Source organism: Rhizophagus irregularis, chromosome 5 (genome assembly GCF_026210795.1).
Source record: "Rhizophagus irregularis chromosome 5, complete sequence".
In the NCBI taxonomy this organism is placed as follows: Eukaryota; Fungi; Glomeromycota; class Glomeromycetes; order Glomerales; family Glomeraceae; genus Rhizophagus; species Rhizophagus irregularis.
In genome coordinates, this window is record NC_089433.1 from 3,961,474 (window position 1) to 3,976,602 (window position 15,129).

Consider the following 15,129-nt stretch of genomic DNA (forward strand, 5'->3'; position numbering starts at 1 on the left):
GCAGAAAATTTACAAGTGCGAGGTGTTTTTGCCGGATTCACTGAATGTTGAGACATTCTAATAGATATTGCTTGACGTTTTATCTATTAATTTAATTTCCATCTTAAGTTATATAATAAATATATACAATAAATAAAATTTTCAAATACTTACAGTTCGTAAAATCTGAGGTTCGACATCTTTTTTATTGCTAATTCGGTAGGGTATTTTAACGAAATATTTGTGAAGACTTTCGTAAGTTTCTGTAGTATAGCCATTTATTGCGCCATAAGATCGTATTGAGTCAATAATATGATAAACCCATGAATGCAATTTAGGTAACTTCAAATTGGAAGGAGAAACAAATTTAAAAGCCTTGACAAACATCCGGGCCCATCTATGTATTGCATTATAAAACTTAAATGTTAATTTAATTTATTTAATTTAAATTTTCAATTTTACTAAAATTTTAATACATACATTAAATTTCTCCAAGTCACTTTCACTAAATTCTTCATATCTACTTAAAATATACATTTCATTCCAATATTCGTACAATTTCGTAAGATCATCATTATTTACAAAATTATCTACTTCATTGTTATTTTCATCATATAAATTATCAATAACAAATATCATGACTTTCATCAAACTTCGATATTCATTAGCAGTTAATCTTGCAATTGACTGCAGTCCATTGGAAAAAATTTTAATGGCGGGAAAACGTGGGATTGCTGCTAGACGGCGATCTACTTCTTCAACTAATTTATTACCATTAACATGTTGCAATTTTAAGATATCGCACGTGAAGATAATTTGATAACGAAATAAACCTAAATCTAAATGATGCATTCTGTCAGGAACAGTAGCCAAGTAGATATTTATATTCCTTGATAATATAAATATTTATAATTAATAGATATATATGTTATTATAATTATTTCTACTTTTGCATACTTACGGTAAATCCCAAAAAAAATTATGTACAGATTCTATGCAAACAGATCTTTGTGTATCATTTTCAAAATGTTTACGCATTTCATCATGAGTTCTTAGTATTACATCGTTAACCGATAAGTCTATATTTGCAAGATTTTCCCTTTTAACTAAACAGGAGTGACATGGAAGGTTTGAATTGGAGGATTTATAAACTAAACAAAAACTTGCGGCCTCCGGCCAATCTGCAATAATAGTTGAAACTCTAGGATAAAACCAGGTATTTTCATTATTTATAAAAAGGTCTATACCATCTTTTAATAAAATAATAGGTTCTAGTAAATGACGTAAAGATTTATGAAAGGTATCACGAACCAGATCTTTATTTGCAGCTTCTAAAATTGGTAAATATCCCAAAAGTTGCTTTGCATCCTGTTTATTACGACGCCATATTGGGATATTACCTAATGTAATATATATTGGATGCAATTGACTTTTTCCTAATGTATCTGTAGTTGTTGCATCTGAATATAAAATAATTGATAATAATTTGGAACCAGTAGGTAAGGATTCTTGCGTAGTTTTCCACCATTTTCCAGTGTTTTGTTCACTGTAAATACTTTCTCTATTATACTATAAAATAATATAAATAAATTAAAATAAATATTATTTAAATTATTGAATTAACTAATATTTACTATTTACCTCATAGTTTTCGTAAGATAGCGCAAAATTTTGTGTTATGTCAGGAACAGTTAAGATATTTTTGATGCACTGTATTAAGTTTTGATAATAAAGAAAATAATCTTTATCTTTATGTTTTGTTATAAGAACTTTACTAAATTCTAAATTAGAAAACTTCATATTATTCATAAATGCTCGTCCCTGTTCGATATTTTTTGGTAATGGTGATTCTGTAAGATTTGAATGTTTATTAAAAAAACGTATTATTTCATTACCACCTTTATTGTTTATTTTATATTTCGTTACTAATAACATTAGATCTTTATAAGCATCATTAGGAAATTCTGTGCAAGTTTTGGTATTGAGATTTTTGGGTTCTTCAAAAATTTCAGGCTCTTCAGATGAATCTAATATATTTTCAAAGTTACTATCTTCAAGGCTCATCTCTGATATTGCACTTCCAATACTGTCAAATGACATATTTTGTACATTATTATCATCATTCACCTAAAATTATAAACCAAAATGAGTTAGTATAATTTGAGCTTTTTCTTTAAAAAGAATAATCTGGAATAACATAATTACCTCAACTTTATCATTTTCATATTCACTACTTAGATTACTTCTTGTATCCATTTCACTGCTATATTTTTCACTATCATTATTATCATCATCATCTTCTACTTCTACTTCTACATTTTTTAAGCATTTTTGGGCGTGTTGAGTATATGCAAAGCGTTGACTGAATATTCGCATACAAAGGGGGCATTTGAAACTCATGTTACTAAATTAACGCGTCAAATTTGATGAAAAGTATCAATTCACTATTTAATTTATATGAGATTATGTGTGCTAATAAAATTATATTGCAAATTCATTGTAAAAATTTAATGAATTAATTGAATGGATTACAATTGATTGAGTTATTTGAATAGACACGACTACGCAAATTTACGCATTAATGAATGGAACTGGCTGTAAGAATCTGGTGGCTAATATCGCGGAATCATTCGCAATTTTATGCATTATAGCAAAATTTAAAATATGCGAAACACTCAGCAATTTTGCTGTCGGGAACTTGCCGAGTTCGTGGGTTGGCAAATCTAAAAATAAATGTAACAAGTCTATGATGTACCATATAAATATTGTTTATTATTTTATTTACTATTTCAATTTGCCGGCAACCTGCCAAGTGAATCTGACAGCAAAAGTGCTGAGTGTTTCGCATATTTTGAATTTGCTGTAACGGGCTGTAAGAATTCGGATGGCTTATTCAATCGGCTAATCATCTGATAATCAGCCGCAAATTTATTGGCTTAACACGGCAAATCACTTTTACAATAATGGACGGATGATCAGCCACAAATTTATGCGATAATCAGGTTATAAGCGCTCAAGATCACTATCAATCTGATCAGCCAAATGAGTTCACTGGCTGCAACTTTTTTTTTCCATGCATAAAAGCCCCAACATGTGTAACATGTTATTTTTTTATAAATTGGATTTGATTAATATTTCGATTGTACTATGTGCTTTTACGAGAGTTTTTTTTTAAAGTTCTCTTATGAAAGTGTTACAATATTTTTTCGTAATATCACGATGCAAAATTTTTGCATTAGTACATTCATTTTTTGTAATATTTCGCATTAGTTCATCCATTTTTCGCAATATTTCGCAAGTTTTTTTTCTTTTTTAGTATAGAATGGCGGAAATTACCTTATGACAGCTTGCCTCCTTTTTCTGAATTTCTGATTCATGTATTTCCCCCTTTTTCCTCATCCTTTTCAAATTTTCTAGTTCACCTTTTTCTCATATATTTCCTCTTTTTTCTCATATATTTCCTCCTTTTTCTCATATTTTCGTTTCAAATTTATTATCATAATGGCTACAAAGCGTGGCGAGAAACGAAGAATTGACGATAATGAAAGATTTTCAAAACGTAGTACTGAGGGTAGCGAAGCTGAGAAGCGAGTGAGAATATCCGATGATAGTGTTGATGGTATATATGACATAATATGTATCATATTCTTTATAAAAGAAATTATATAATATATAGTTAAATTATATTTTATTGTTAAAGTTAATAAAAAAACAATAGAAAAACTATTAAGAACCAATTCGCAGATAATTTCTAAGCTTGAAGTTCTTATCACCGGACAAAAAAATCTCGAAACCCGTCTCTCGAGCATAGAAAAAAAGCTCAACGATAATAACAAAAATAATAATAATACAATAGATCCGGAGTATGTAAAGGTAATAAAGATGAATATTATTTAATGTAAACCTGAAATGCTAACCTCGTTTGATTAGGAGCTCGTTAAGAAGGTGTCGAAAATTTTATTTGAAAATTTTGTTTATCCTTCGCAAGACGAGTACAAACTCGCTACCGAAAAATATTTAAAAGACGAAAATCCGGAATTTATGCGCCAGTTCAAAAAAAATCAATGGATTATTTTTTTCGAAAAAAAAATTGCCCCGACTGTAAGTTAAAGCAATTATGAATTTTATTAAATTTCATACTAACATTTTTTTTTAATAGTTAGTACAACAACATAGAAGCATACGAGGGACGTTCACGTCTAGAGTTAAAGACGTTATGTATTCTGTTTTCGAAGCGACTGGGCATAAATTACCGTCTATTAACACTCAGGCTAGTCCGTCAAAGATTCAGGAATGGAAGAGTAAGGCGGAGGTGAAAAGATGTTACAACAACCTATTTAAAAAGGTTAAAGATGGGCAACTTACGACATATATGTCGCTGATAATTGATAAGTTGCGAAAAGAAAATAAAAATCCCTCAAAAACACAAATAGCGTATGCGATTAGCATATGTGAAACGTACTTAAATCCTAATAATCAAAACATTCAAATGAGCGAAAGTATAATGAAGTCGAAGATAATCAACAACTTAGTAAGTTTTTAATTTACAATTTGCAAAATGTGAATTATTTGAATTACAGTTTATTTATTTATTTATTGATTTTTAGCAAAAGTTGGAAAATAGGGATAAATTTACACATTCGGACGATGATTCTCATGATGGTAATGATGTAGACGATGGTGGTGATAGAGCAGCTGACGATAGAGCAGGTGCGGCTGATGATGATGTGACTAACGATGGTAGGCCTAACGATGGTGCGGCTAACGATGATGCGGCCAACGATGGTACGGCCAACGATGGTGCGGCCAATGATGGCATAGCTGATGATGATATACTTTCTATTGACTCTTATAACACGGAGGAGGAAGGTCGGTATGTAAATAGTTTATTAGAGAATTATGGGTTGCATAAAAAATAAATATTATTTTTTATATATATCACACGTAATAGCATTTTTTTTACCATAATTAATATAGTTTTAATAAATAAAATGGTTATTAATTCTTAACAACACGGGTGTGACATAAATAAATCGTGGCTGAAATTTGTGTTCAATTTGTGTTCAATTTGTGTTGATAATTCTGGTAAAAATTTGTTAATTTTGGCCAAATTTCGTTAAATTTGTTAAATTTGTGTTGAATTTGTGTTGATAATTTTTAATTTATCACGAGGGGATAATATTTAGTAATTGTGCATATACAATTTCTGTGATTTTTTAAAATGCGGATTTCCGTAATTTTACGATATCGTATTTTCTGGCCAATCAAATTAGGCTGATCCTTGCATGTGATTTAATCATTTAATCATTTAATCATGCACGCGTTTTTGTCTTATTTATTTTTGTTTCTTATTTCTTTATTCTTTTGTTCAATATTTTTAATTTTTTTGTCTCTTCTTTCTATTATTTCTTTAATTATATACAATATATTTACATATATTTCATAATTTATTGCTTTGCAGGTATAGAAATATTTGTTTATTAATACTAATTATTTTCATTTTTTTTTACCTCTTTGTTATTTTGTATCGTAATACTAACAATAATATCCATGTTTCCTTTATTCCTTTTTACTTGTACTTTAATACTAACGATACTAACAATACTAACAACATGTTTATTTTTTCCTTTCTCTTTATTTCTTTATTCTTTTGTTCAATTACTTTGCAGGTATAGAAATATTTATTTATTAATACTAATTATTTTAATATTAACGCGTTTTTTTTTTACCTCTTTGTTACTTTATGTCGTAATACTAACAATACTATCTACGTTTCCTTTATTTCTTTTTACTTGTACTTTAATACTAACGATAATATCCATGTTTCTTTTACTCCTTTTACTGTTTCTTTAACTCTTTTTACCTTAATACTAACAATAATAACAATATTTCTTTTATCTTTATATCTAATACTAACGTTACTATAGCTGTTTCTCTTCTTTTTACGTCTAATAATATTGTTACTCTACTCTTTCTCTTTTTTACTTTTATGTATTCTATATATATTAATAAATACTTGTAATTTTTTATGATTATATCTAATAAAACATACATTATATAAACTTATAGTACAGAAAATGAAGTATTATTTATCGAAATATTTTGAAATATTACGAAATATTAAGTTGTGTAAAATCACAGAATATTACGAATCGTCAAATTATGGAACATTACGCATCATAGAATTTCGAAATATTTTAAAAAGTTGCGAAGTATTACGCAGTAAAATTACGGAATATTACGAATCGTAAAATTACGAAGCCTTGCATACAGTAATATTTCGAAATATTTTAAAAAGTTACAAAATATTACGCTTACGCAAACTTGCGGCGGGTCTGAAAACTTACGAAATATTATGTAAAATTACGAAATATTACGAACCGCAAAATTACGGAATATTACAAATCGTAAAATTACGAAGCTTTGCATATCGTAATATTTCGAAATATTTTAAAAAGTTATGAAATATTACACTTACGCAAACTTGCGGCGGGTCTGGAAGCTTACGAAATATTATGATGTGTAAACTTGCGCAACTTTTCGCACTATATAATTTCCTGATGTATTAACAAAAATTTTTATTGTAAAATGAATTTCGACTTGTTTTTCGTCAAGTAATTATAATAAAAATACTACAAAAGAATCTTTTCGTAAAATGAAATTTCGTCTAATAAACGTGTCTCTCGTTAAGTAATTATAAAAATTAAAAAAATAAAAAAAATAATTCAGCCGATTTTTACCAAAACACTTAATTATTAACAAATTTGGAGTTTGCGATTAATTGGATTAATCGCCAAATATTCAATAGCATTACTCTGAGTAGAAATTTGATATTTTGATGGTATAAATCGACAAAGGATATTATGTACAGGAATAATACAATCGCGGCTTTCATCATAAAATTCAGATTTCCACAACTCGACGTTACAGCTCTCGTCTTCATCATCAATATGAAAATAATATCGACTTTCACTCGTACTAGCTGGTCGATACCAACGAATATATGCCAAATTATGTTCCATTTGTCCATTTGGTAAGTCGACTGTATATTTGAAGAAGTATTGAATTTGTCCAGGATAACTGTCAACTTTCCTATCACTAGTTATAAATTTGGCTAGGATACACGAGCTTTTTGTATGTCAAACTGACATTGCGGAGCCAAATACTTCAGAACCAATTTGGCATCTTCCAAATTGATTTATCTTTACTCAAATTGTTATAGAATCTTGGATAATTTCATCTGCTGGTTTGCGAAACTTGTACATTTTGATATAAGAAGCATTATAAAAAGAAACCATCAGTTCGAGCATTGATTCGGTCATTATTGCTTCAGAACTAGGCTTCAGCATTTCTTCAGGAAACAGCTCGCATCCAGTAATAGTCGATTCCTGTATGTTTTTAGCATTTAGCCAAAACCGCTCTAGTTCATCTGAAGAAAATTGGTTCGCAGCCAATATTAAACCAGTTGTGGGTCAATCTTCAAGCAATTCTAAGTCTTTCGTTTGAATGTCAGAACTAATGATATCTCTAATTCGATTATCATTCATTATCTGACGCATTATTTCTGGTTCAATTTGTCTATTACTTGTTGGCAATGAGCCTTAAAAATTATTAAAAATAAGACTAACAATGTAAACATCTGAATAAAGTAAAAAAAGTAAAAAAAAGAATATCTTACCAAGTATTCCATTCATACGCTCAAATGAAAAACACCAAAATGCATACAATGGACCAAAATCATTCGAACAATCGCACAAATGGAGCGAAAGGTGAAGATTAGGCGTAATTTTTACTCTTCCATAGTGTACTTCAATAAGCTTAATTATTTTAATTAGCCTCTCATGAGCTTCTTCCATTAATTCAATTTCTAAAATTTGGCTTACTAAAATAGAACAAACTCTAACGAAATGTGTCAAGATTTTTCGATCTTTTGACGATAAATGTTCCCACAATGAGGTAGTTGTGTAGATCATAAAGAAAATTCACCACTGATCGGCTGTATAGTTCGAAAACCCTTCTCCACGCTCAATATTCCTGGGAATTCGTCCCAAATCAGCCAGTATTTTGAATTGATTCATTTTTTCTTGAATCTTCTTTAGATCGTTCGGGGTTAAAACACCCTCGTCGATCCAAATCCTCTTCATTATCCACCTCACAATTCCTAAGAATAAGCAGTGCATTGGATCTACAATAATAAAATGAATTGGGTCAAAGTACGGCAATCGAAGTAACTCTGACCACCTAACCCCTTTTTCACTAACGAAATTCTTTCTTGAATTGGTGGAATTGCAACTTCGCCATGCAAGAGCATTTTGACGATGTTCGGTCGAATCACGAGTAATGAACCAATTCTCCATATCCTCCATACCTGCAAAATCAAACGTCGATATCGAAACAACAATCCGCAGCTTCCGGTTCTGGTTCTATCAAAACTCAAAAACAAGCATCGAACACAGGTCGAAAAGTGAAAAATCAGGCATCAATCAGTCACCAATCGGTCACCAATCAGGTACCTGATTGGTGACCGATTGGTGCCTGATTGGCATTTTCGCCAAATACCGTCACCAATCAGGCAGTTTGCTAACTTTTGATCCAGTGATCAGAAAAAGATGAAATATAGCTCATTGGAATCGTCTCAACAAGACGAATCTAATGGTAGTAAAATCGCATTTCTAGGATTAATACTTGATGAAAAATTAAGTAAAATATAAAAATAAAAATGTATCATTTATATTTTATTTAATTTTTTATTAACTATTAATCCTAGAGATGCGATTTTACTACCATTAGATTCGTCTTGTTGAGACGATTCCAATGAGCTATATTTCATCTTTTTCTGATCACTGGATCAAAAGTTAGCAAACTGCCTGATTGGTGACGGTATTTGGCGAAAATGCCAATTAGGCACCAATCAGGCACCAATCAGTCACCAATCAGCTACCTGATTGGTGACCGATTGGTGCCTGATTTTTCACTTTTCGACCTGTGGAAACAGGAATCCGCAGCTTCCGGTTCCAGTTCTACCAAAACTCAAAAACAAGCGTCGAAACAGGAATCCGCAGCTTCCAGTTCTAGTTCTACCAAAACTCAAAAATAAATGTCGAAACAGGAATCCGCAGCTTCTGGTTCCGGTTCTATTAAAACTCAAAAACAAATGTCGAAACAGGAATCTGCAGCTTCTGGTTCCGGTTCTATTAAAACTCAAAAACAAACGTCGAAACAGGAATCCGCAGCTTCCGGTTCTGGTTTTACCAAAACTCAAAAACAAACGTCAAAACAGGAATCTGCAGCTTCTGGTTCCAGTTCTATCAAAACTCAAAAACAAACGTCGAAACAGGAATCCGCAGCTTCCGGTTCTGGTTTTACCAAAACTTAAAAACAAACGTCGATACCAGAAGCTTCGGAAGATAATGGGCCATTTCGCTTAGTGGTACCATCCAGTCTGTACTCGCAATAAAGCAGGATGGTACCACCAATTCATAATGTAACTGTACATAGGGAATTAACGCCCATTACACGCACAGCCGAACCGTATAGGAGCAATGTACATAAGGAATTAACGCCCATTACACGCACCACCGAACCGTATAGGAGCAATGTACGCATCGCCAAACTGTATAGGAGCAATGTACGCACCGCCGAATCATATAGGAGAGAATTAACGCCAATTATACGTGAACCTTATAGTAGTAATTGGACTAGAGATGTAAATGGTGAGCTACAATTGACTTTTGTATTCATTTTAGAGTTCTGGTCGACTTTAACGTTTTTTTAGAAATGTATGATCTCTGAGAAGAAAATGCCTACTTACGGGGAAGAATCGACGAATTAAATCAGCAACTCGATAATGCAAATGGCGAGTTGCATGACTTACGGCTAGACGTTGGCCAATTACAATCGTATAACAATATACTTAGTCAGGAAAACAACGGCTTGCATCACCGACATTCATCTGACCTTCAAAATATCAAATTTGAAGAGGATCAACGACCAACAAAGCGTAGGAAAGGAAAAAATCTTGTGCGCGATTCTAAAGATGAAATGGAAGTAGATGAAAAAGAAGCTAGGGTTCGTCCAAAAATCCTCTTTCAATGTATGCTTTTAACGCTCGCTAAACTGATATTTTGTACAATTTAGGCCGAGATGAAGACGATTCTAAAAACTTTTCCGATTGAACTAGAATTAAAATACGATGAAAAGTTTACCAGTGAGTCACATGATGAAATTCTTCGACAGGTTATACCTCAACTAATTGAAGCGATGAAGCCAAGGTATACTCCACGATACAGGCAAGTCAAGTCTTGGCTCTCCGCTTTACATAAACATCGCAGATTACAGGTCGAAATGCTAAAAATTGGCAAAGAAAATGGCGCGAAAAGCAGTGGCTATTCTTGGCTATTTTTGGCTATTTTTGGCTATTTATGAATTAACCTATACTATTTGTAAATAGTTTATACAAATTTGCGAATAGTTTATGCGATTTGTGCCATTTTTTTGCCTATTTTTGATCATTTGACGTGTGAGAGTGCGCTTGTTATATAAACAACGCAGCACTTTAGACAAAGATAATCGCTGTCTACATCAAAACAATCGGTTAAATGAGGTAAATAATTTCTTTATTATTTCAAAAAAAAAAAATCTCATCATTCGTCGAAACTTTAAATATAGAAAAAGGCACGTCGAGTTAAAAGCGCAAAATCGCTTTTCGACAAAAATGATGAAAAACTGGAGAATTATGATCGAAAAGAACTTTTGAATGTTTTAAGTGACAACTGATATCACTCTCCAGAGTATTCTGAATCAGATGAGGAGCAACCAGATGGTAAAAGACATATCAATGTTTATAATCCGCCTTGGAGATCTGAAGAGGTTCGATAACTTATTTGTCGCATTTTTTATTTTTTATTTTTTATTTGTATTATTTTTTTCGTAATAGGATTGATTTTTTTCTAATAATAGTTAATAGATTTATTACGAAATGCCTTGGACCAACACGCTTTCTCTCTTCAATCTGCACAATTGATATGAACGCAAAATTATGATGATGAGATATATAATATCGTCTCTCGTCATCCACGAGGTGCTCCAAATTGGACCTATATGGAGCAGAATACGCCGGCCGATACCAACTTTTCTGAGCCGGAGATGCTGATTCAAACGATGGAGAATCTAATAATGGCGGAAGATGCGGAAGTGTCAGCGGAGATGGATGAAATAGTGGTAATAGAAGATTCAGAACCAACGGAAATGGAAGAATCAGAACCAACGGAAATGGAAGAATCGGAACCAACGGGAGTGGAAGAATCGGAACTAATGGGAGTGGAAGAATTGCCAGAAATGGAAGATAAAACAGACAAATGGTATAAATTTGTACTTTAATTTTTGTTTAAGTTTTTATTATACTAACTTTTTTTCAAATTTTAGATTGTGAATTCGTCGGTTTTTTTTGGATTTTTTTTTGAAAATTATGGGATTTTTTGTGGAATTGTGGATTGAATTTTTTTATTTTCGTAGGAAATTTTTATTAATTTAGTATTATTTCGTATTATTTTCGTATTGTTTACGTATTATTTACGTATTATTTTTGTATTATTGTTGTAGGAAATTTTTATTATTTTCATATTATTTTAGTATTATTTTCGTAGGAAATTTTTATTATTTTAGTATTATTTTTGTATTATTTTTGTATTATTTTCGTAGGAAATTTTTATTATTTTAGTATTATTTCGTATTATTTTTGTAGGAAATTTTTACTATTTTTGTAGGAAATTTTTGTGATTTAATTGATTTAATTAAAATAATTGGTAAATCAATCGAAATAAAATCGGTTTTAAAACTTAAATTTGCTAAATTTCATCAAAATTATTATGGTCGATTTTATTTATTTTTGCAAATCGGCAAATAATCAATATCGATTTTTAAACGAATAGTCGATTGTTTATGACGAATTTCATTTGCATGGCAGGTTCGAATTTTATTGATATGTACAGCCAATTTTTTTAACTAATTCCGAAACTTTGCCAATTTCTAATTGCGAGTGGCAGGTGTTACGGTGCAAATCGTCCATAAAATTAGTTGCCAATTTTTTTGGTACTGATCGGCTAATGTCAGACCGAATTTCGTCCAACATTCAGCAATTTAAAATTTTGCTGAAATGGACTATTCTGACCAGTGTACTGGATTATCATTAACTTCAAACTGGGCTAACCGAAAGGTACTTAATTCTATCTTCAAATGGAGCGTCTGATATTTCCTTTGTGGCTTCGTCTGTAAAGAAATAGTTTTCTCCCATAAAGTTAGTTCTTTCAGAATATCTTCAGGAGTCCAGGATACCAGAACGTCATAAACCAAAATGTCTCTGACTCGCGATGCATCATCATCGGTAAGTGTATGACCAGTAATTACATTTTGAATTAAAGTTTTATTTGACTTCTTTTTTTTATTCGAAGATTTTGTCAAATTCGTCATTGTTATTTCTTGTTGTGTTACTTGCTGCGGTTGAGGTGTAACATCAATTATCAATAGCGTTATTGTGACCGAAGTAATTTCCATAAGAGAATGATCAACATTAGGTTGTGTACCAGATAATTCCGCGATCGTCCGATTTTGATCAACATTAGTCTTAGAAATCGACCGATCTATATTCAAATCTCGATCATCATCCATTTGATTATCACTATCAACTTCCCCTCTAGGTTCAAAAGTAATTACATCATTATCAAAGCCTTCTGACTCAGAATGATGTGAGGAATCGAGTTGGAATTTTGAAATCTTTTTTTTCGATTTTTTTGATTTCTTCAATTTTTTTGACTTGGACTTCTTGTACGACCCTGGTATTAACTCCATTAATCGTTCAGCTTCTTTCTGCCTACTAATTTCTTGCTGTAATGCCCCTGATAGAGTTTCATCACGTTTCTGTATCTGGTCCTCTGCTGCAATAAGACCTTCTGAAGCGGAAAGCATAGCAATATGCAGAAAAAAAGTGAAGCTTTCTGGAGTCATCTTATAACAAGAAGCCCTTCCTTCCCAGCTATTAATTTCTTTGTCATTTAGGCTGAAATTATTTTGTATTATTCTACATTGAACTTCTGTATCACGACCTGTAAAAAATGAAGAAGCTAGACTTTCAAAGTAATTTATAAAACTTTGATAAACTTGTACTAAATATATTTCTTGCTCATATACTTTCGTCTGAAAGTTATTTTCAGCTATTTTAATAAGAGTTCTAATGCTTTCCATAATAAAAAAAACTTGAGTAAAAAAATTTTTTCGTTTTTACTGCGGAATTGTTATGTTTTAATTATTTTGGGAAAAGAGTTTTTTTTTTTTTTGCATTTCTTAAACTTGTACAATAATTGACACCATTATTATAATGTTTACTGAAATTATGATTAATATATTTAGAAAATAATTTTGTTGATCAATGAATTTTGGAATATAAATTTGCCGATTCTTATTTTTGACCTAAAACATGATAATGGTGTAGTTAGCCGAAAAATTCAGCTGAAGGCGCAGTAAATTTTTGGCTAACAACACCCAGCTGAAAAAATTCATGTTGATCTAGAATATTTTATTGAATGTTTTATTGGTTCAACATCTACTATTTTTGGCTGAATATTTTCGTCTAACTATACTTTTTTTAAATAATAGTGTAGTTAGCCGAAAATATCAAACCAGAGGCGCAAGAAACACCAATATATAATATTCCAGGAGACCAAAGCGAACCAGCAAGACAAGGAGGTAACATCAAAATGTGATGATTTTATATATATTTAATATATTTAACTTATTTAATTATAAAATATATAAAATTTTATAATCATTTATATTTTATTAAGCTATAATAAATGTTCAAACAAAATTTATTTTAATTATATTATTATTCAATTTAATCATACCACAAATGCCTTACTTTCAGTTTGTTTTTCAATCCATAATTTAATGGCATTTCTCATCAATGCATTAGCAGATAATTCAGATTTTTTAACAATTTTAGAAACAGCTGATTGTCCAAATCCAATTTGTGATTTAGCTAATTCACAAATTTCATTAGCAGCAATTTGTTGTGTAATACCTTTAAAAGAATTTTACACTTTTGAAATGCTTCAACAAATCCATTTGCTATTATTTGATCCTCTAGTGATACTTTTGTTTCTTTCCATTGTTCAATGGGATCATCATCTTTAATTTTGTTTAACCTTTGTTTTTTATTTGGCTGAGAGCTTTTTACATATTTTTGTGATCTAATATTTAACTGAGGCTAAACCATATAGAGCACCTAATGTTCTCCATGCTCCTATACGACACATTTCCATAATCTCAGCAACAAATGGTGCAATATTTCTATATTATATTTGCTAATATTTCTTATTATTTGCTTTTAAAAATGCTCTATCTGAATACGAATAATCTTTTTCAAAGACTTCTAAGACAAGATATTTATCAGCATATGCCATCAACTCTAATATTGTAAATAGATGAAGTTGTGTTGATAAAGAGTTTTCGTGAATAAAAAAATAGGATACTGCATTATATAAGCAATTTCCATCAGCAGTTGTATCAGCATATATATAACCATTAAATTCATTTGGTAATAATAAACATGCACCTTTATCTATAACTATACCCTCAGATATACAAACATCTATATATGAAAGATCACAAGATAAAATTTGAATTTTTTTATGCTTTTGTCCATAAGACATTATTTCACTTAAACTTGGTAATTTGGCAAGGAATTTTCTAGTTTTAATTAAAAGTTGTTTAAATAGAATCCATAATTACACAGGTCAAAAAGTGAAAAATCAGGCATCAATCAGTCACCAATCGGTCACCAATCAGTCACCAATCAGCTACCTGATTGGTGACTGATTGGTGCCTGATTTTTCACTTTTTGACCTGTGTTAAGTGAAGTATTTCAGTAAATTTAGCAAATTTTATAACAAAGAAAAAAAGTTTATTAAAAAAAATTATCTTTGATTATATTTAAATCCATTTTATTAAATATTTTCCAAGAATTTAAAAATTATTTACAAGCAAATATTAAAATTAAACATTTTAAAGAAACAATTTTACACCAAACAATACCATTTAATAATTAACGATTCTGTATTATATAAATTAATATTATCAAGAAAAGTATATAATTAT

At 30.6% G+C, this 15,129-nt stretch overlaps 7 protein-coding genes across 7 annotated transcripts; 4 read left to right on the top strand and 3 right to left on the bottom strand.

Annotated features, from left to right (window-relative positions):
- Nucleotides 1–3,480: 3,480 nt before the first annotated feature.
- On the top strand, nucleotides 3,481–4,898 carry OCT59_025386 (uncharacterized protein; the record flags this gene model as incomplete). The annotated part of the gene is made up of 5 exons (XM_066138175.1): nucleotides 3,481–3,598; nucleotides 3,680–3,852; nucleotides 3,910–4,080; nucleotides 4,139–4,510; nucleotides 4,587–4,898. The coding sequence occupies 5 exons, from the start codon at nucleotides 3,481–3,483 to the stop codon at nucleotides 4,896–4,898; spliced, it is 1,146 nt and encodes a 381-aa protein (XP_065992058.1).
- Nucleotides 4,899–9,076: 4,178 nt separating this feature from the next.
- On the top strand, nucleotides 9,077–9,355 carry OCT59_025387 (uncharacterized protein; the record flags this gene model as incomplete). Its single annotated transcript, XM_066138181.1, has 1 exon — nucleotides 9,077–9,355. One exon carries the CDS (start codon nucleotides 9,077–9,079, stop codon nucleotides 9,353–9,355), a length of 279 nt encoding a protein of 92 aa, XP_065992059.1.
- Nucleotides 9,356–9,442: 87 nt separating this feature from the next.
- OCT59_025388 (uncharacterized protein) lies at nucleotides 9,443–10,116 on the top strand (the record flags this gene model as incomplete). Its single annotated transcript, XM_066138188.1, has 2 exons — nucleotides 9,443–9,692; nucleotides 9,773–10,116. 2 exons carry the CDS (start codon nucleotides 9,443–9,445, stop codon nucleotides 10,114–10,116), a joined length of 594 nt encoding a protein of 197 aa, XP_065992060.1.
- Nucleotides 10,117–11,154: 1,038 nt separating this feature from the next.
- OCT59_025389 (uncharacterized protein) lies at nucleotides 11,155–11,358 on the top strand (the record flags this gene model as incomplete). Its single annotated transcript, XM_066138195.1, has 1 exon — nucleotides 11,155–11,358. One exon carries the CDS (start codon nucleotides 11,155–11,157, stop codon nucleotides 11,356–11,358), a length of 204 nt encoding a protein of 67 aa, XP_065992061.1.
- A 780-nt stretch (nucleotides 11,359–12,138) lies between these two features.
- Nucleotides 12,139–13,296, bottom strand: OCT59_025390 (uncharacterized protein; the record flags this gene model as incomplete). The annotated part of the gene is made up of 1 exon (XM_025323927.2): nucleotides 12,139–13,296. The coding sequence occupies exon 1, from the start codon at nucleotides 13,216–13,218 to the stop codon at nucleotides 12,139–12,141; it is 1,080 nt and encodes a 359-aa protein (XP_025188874.1). The 5' UTR covers nucleotides 13,219–13,296.
- A 575-nt stretch (nucleotides 13,297–13,871) lies between these two features.
- OCT59_025391 (uncharacterized protein) lies at nucleotides 13,872–14,294 on the bottom strand (the record flags this gene model as incomplete). Its single annotated transcript, XM_066138200.1, has 2 exons — nucleotides 13,872–14,053; nucleotides 14,246–14,294. 2 exons carry the CDS (start codon nucleotides 14,292–14,294, stop codon nucleotides 13,872–13,874), a joined length of 231 nt encoding a protein of 76 aa, XP_065992062.1.
- A 42-nt stretch (nucleotides 14,295–14,336) lies between these two features.
- OCT59_025392 (uncharacterized protein) lies at nucleotides 14,337–14,684 on the bottom strand (the record flags this gene model as incomplete). The annotated part of the gene is made up of 1 exon (XM_066138204.1): nucleotides 14,337–14,684. The coding sequence occupies one exon, from the start codon at nucleotides 14,682–14,684 to the stop codon at nucleotides 14,337–14,339; it is 348 nt and encodes a 115-aa protein (XP_065992063.1).
- Nucleotides 14,685–15,129: the final 445 nt, after the last annotated feature.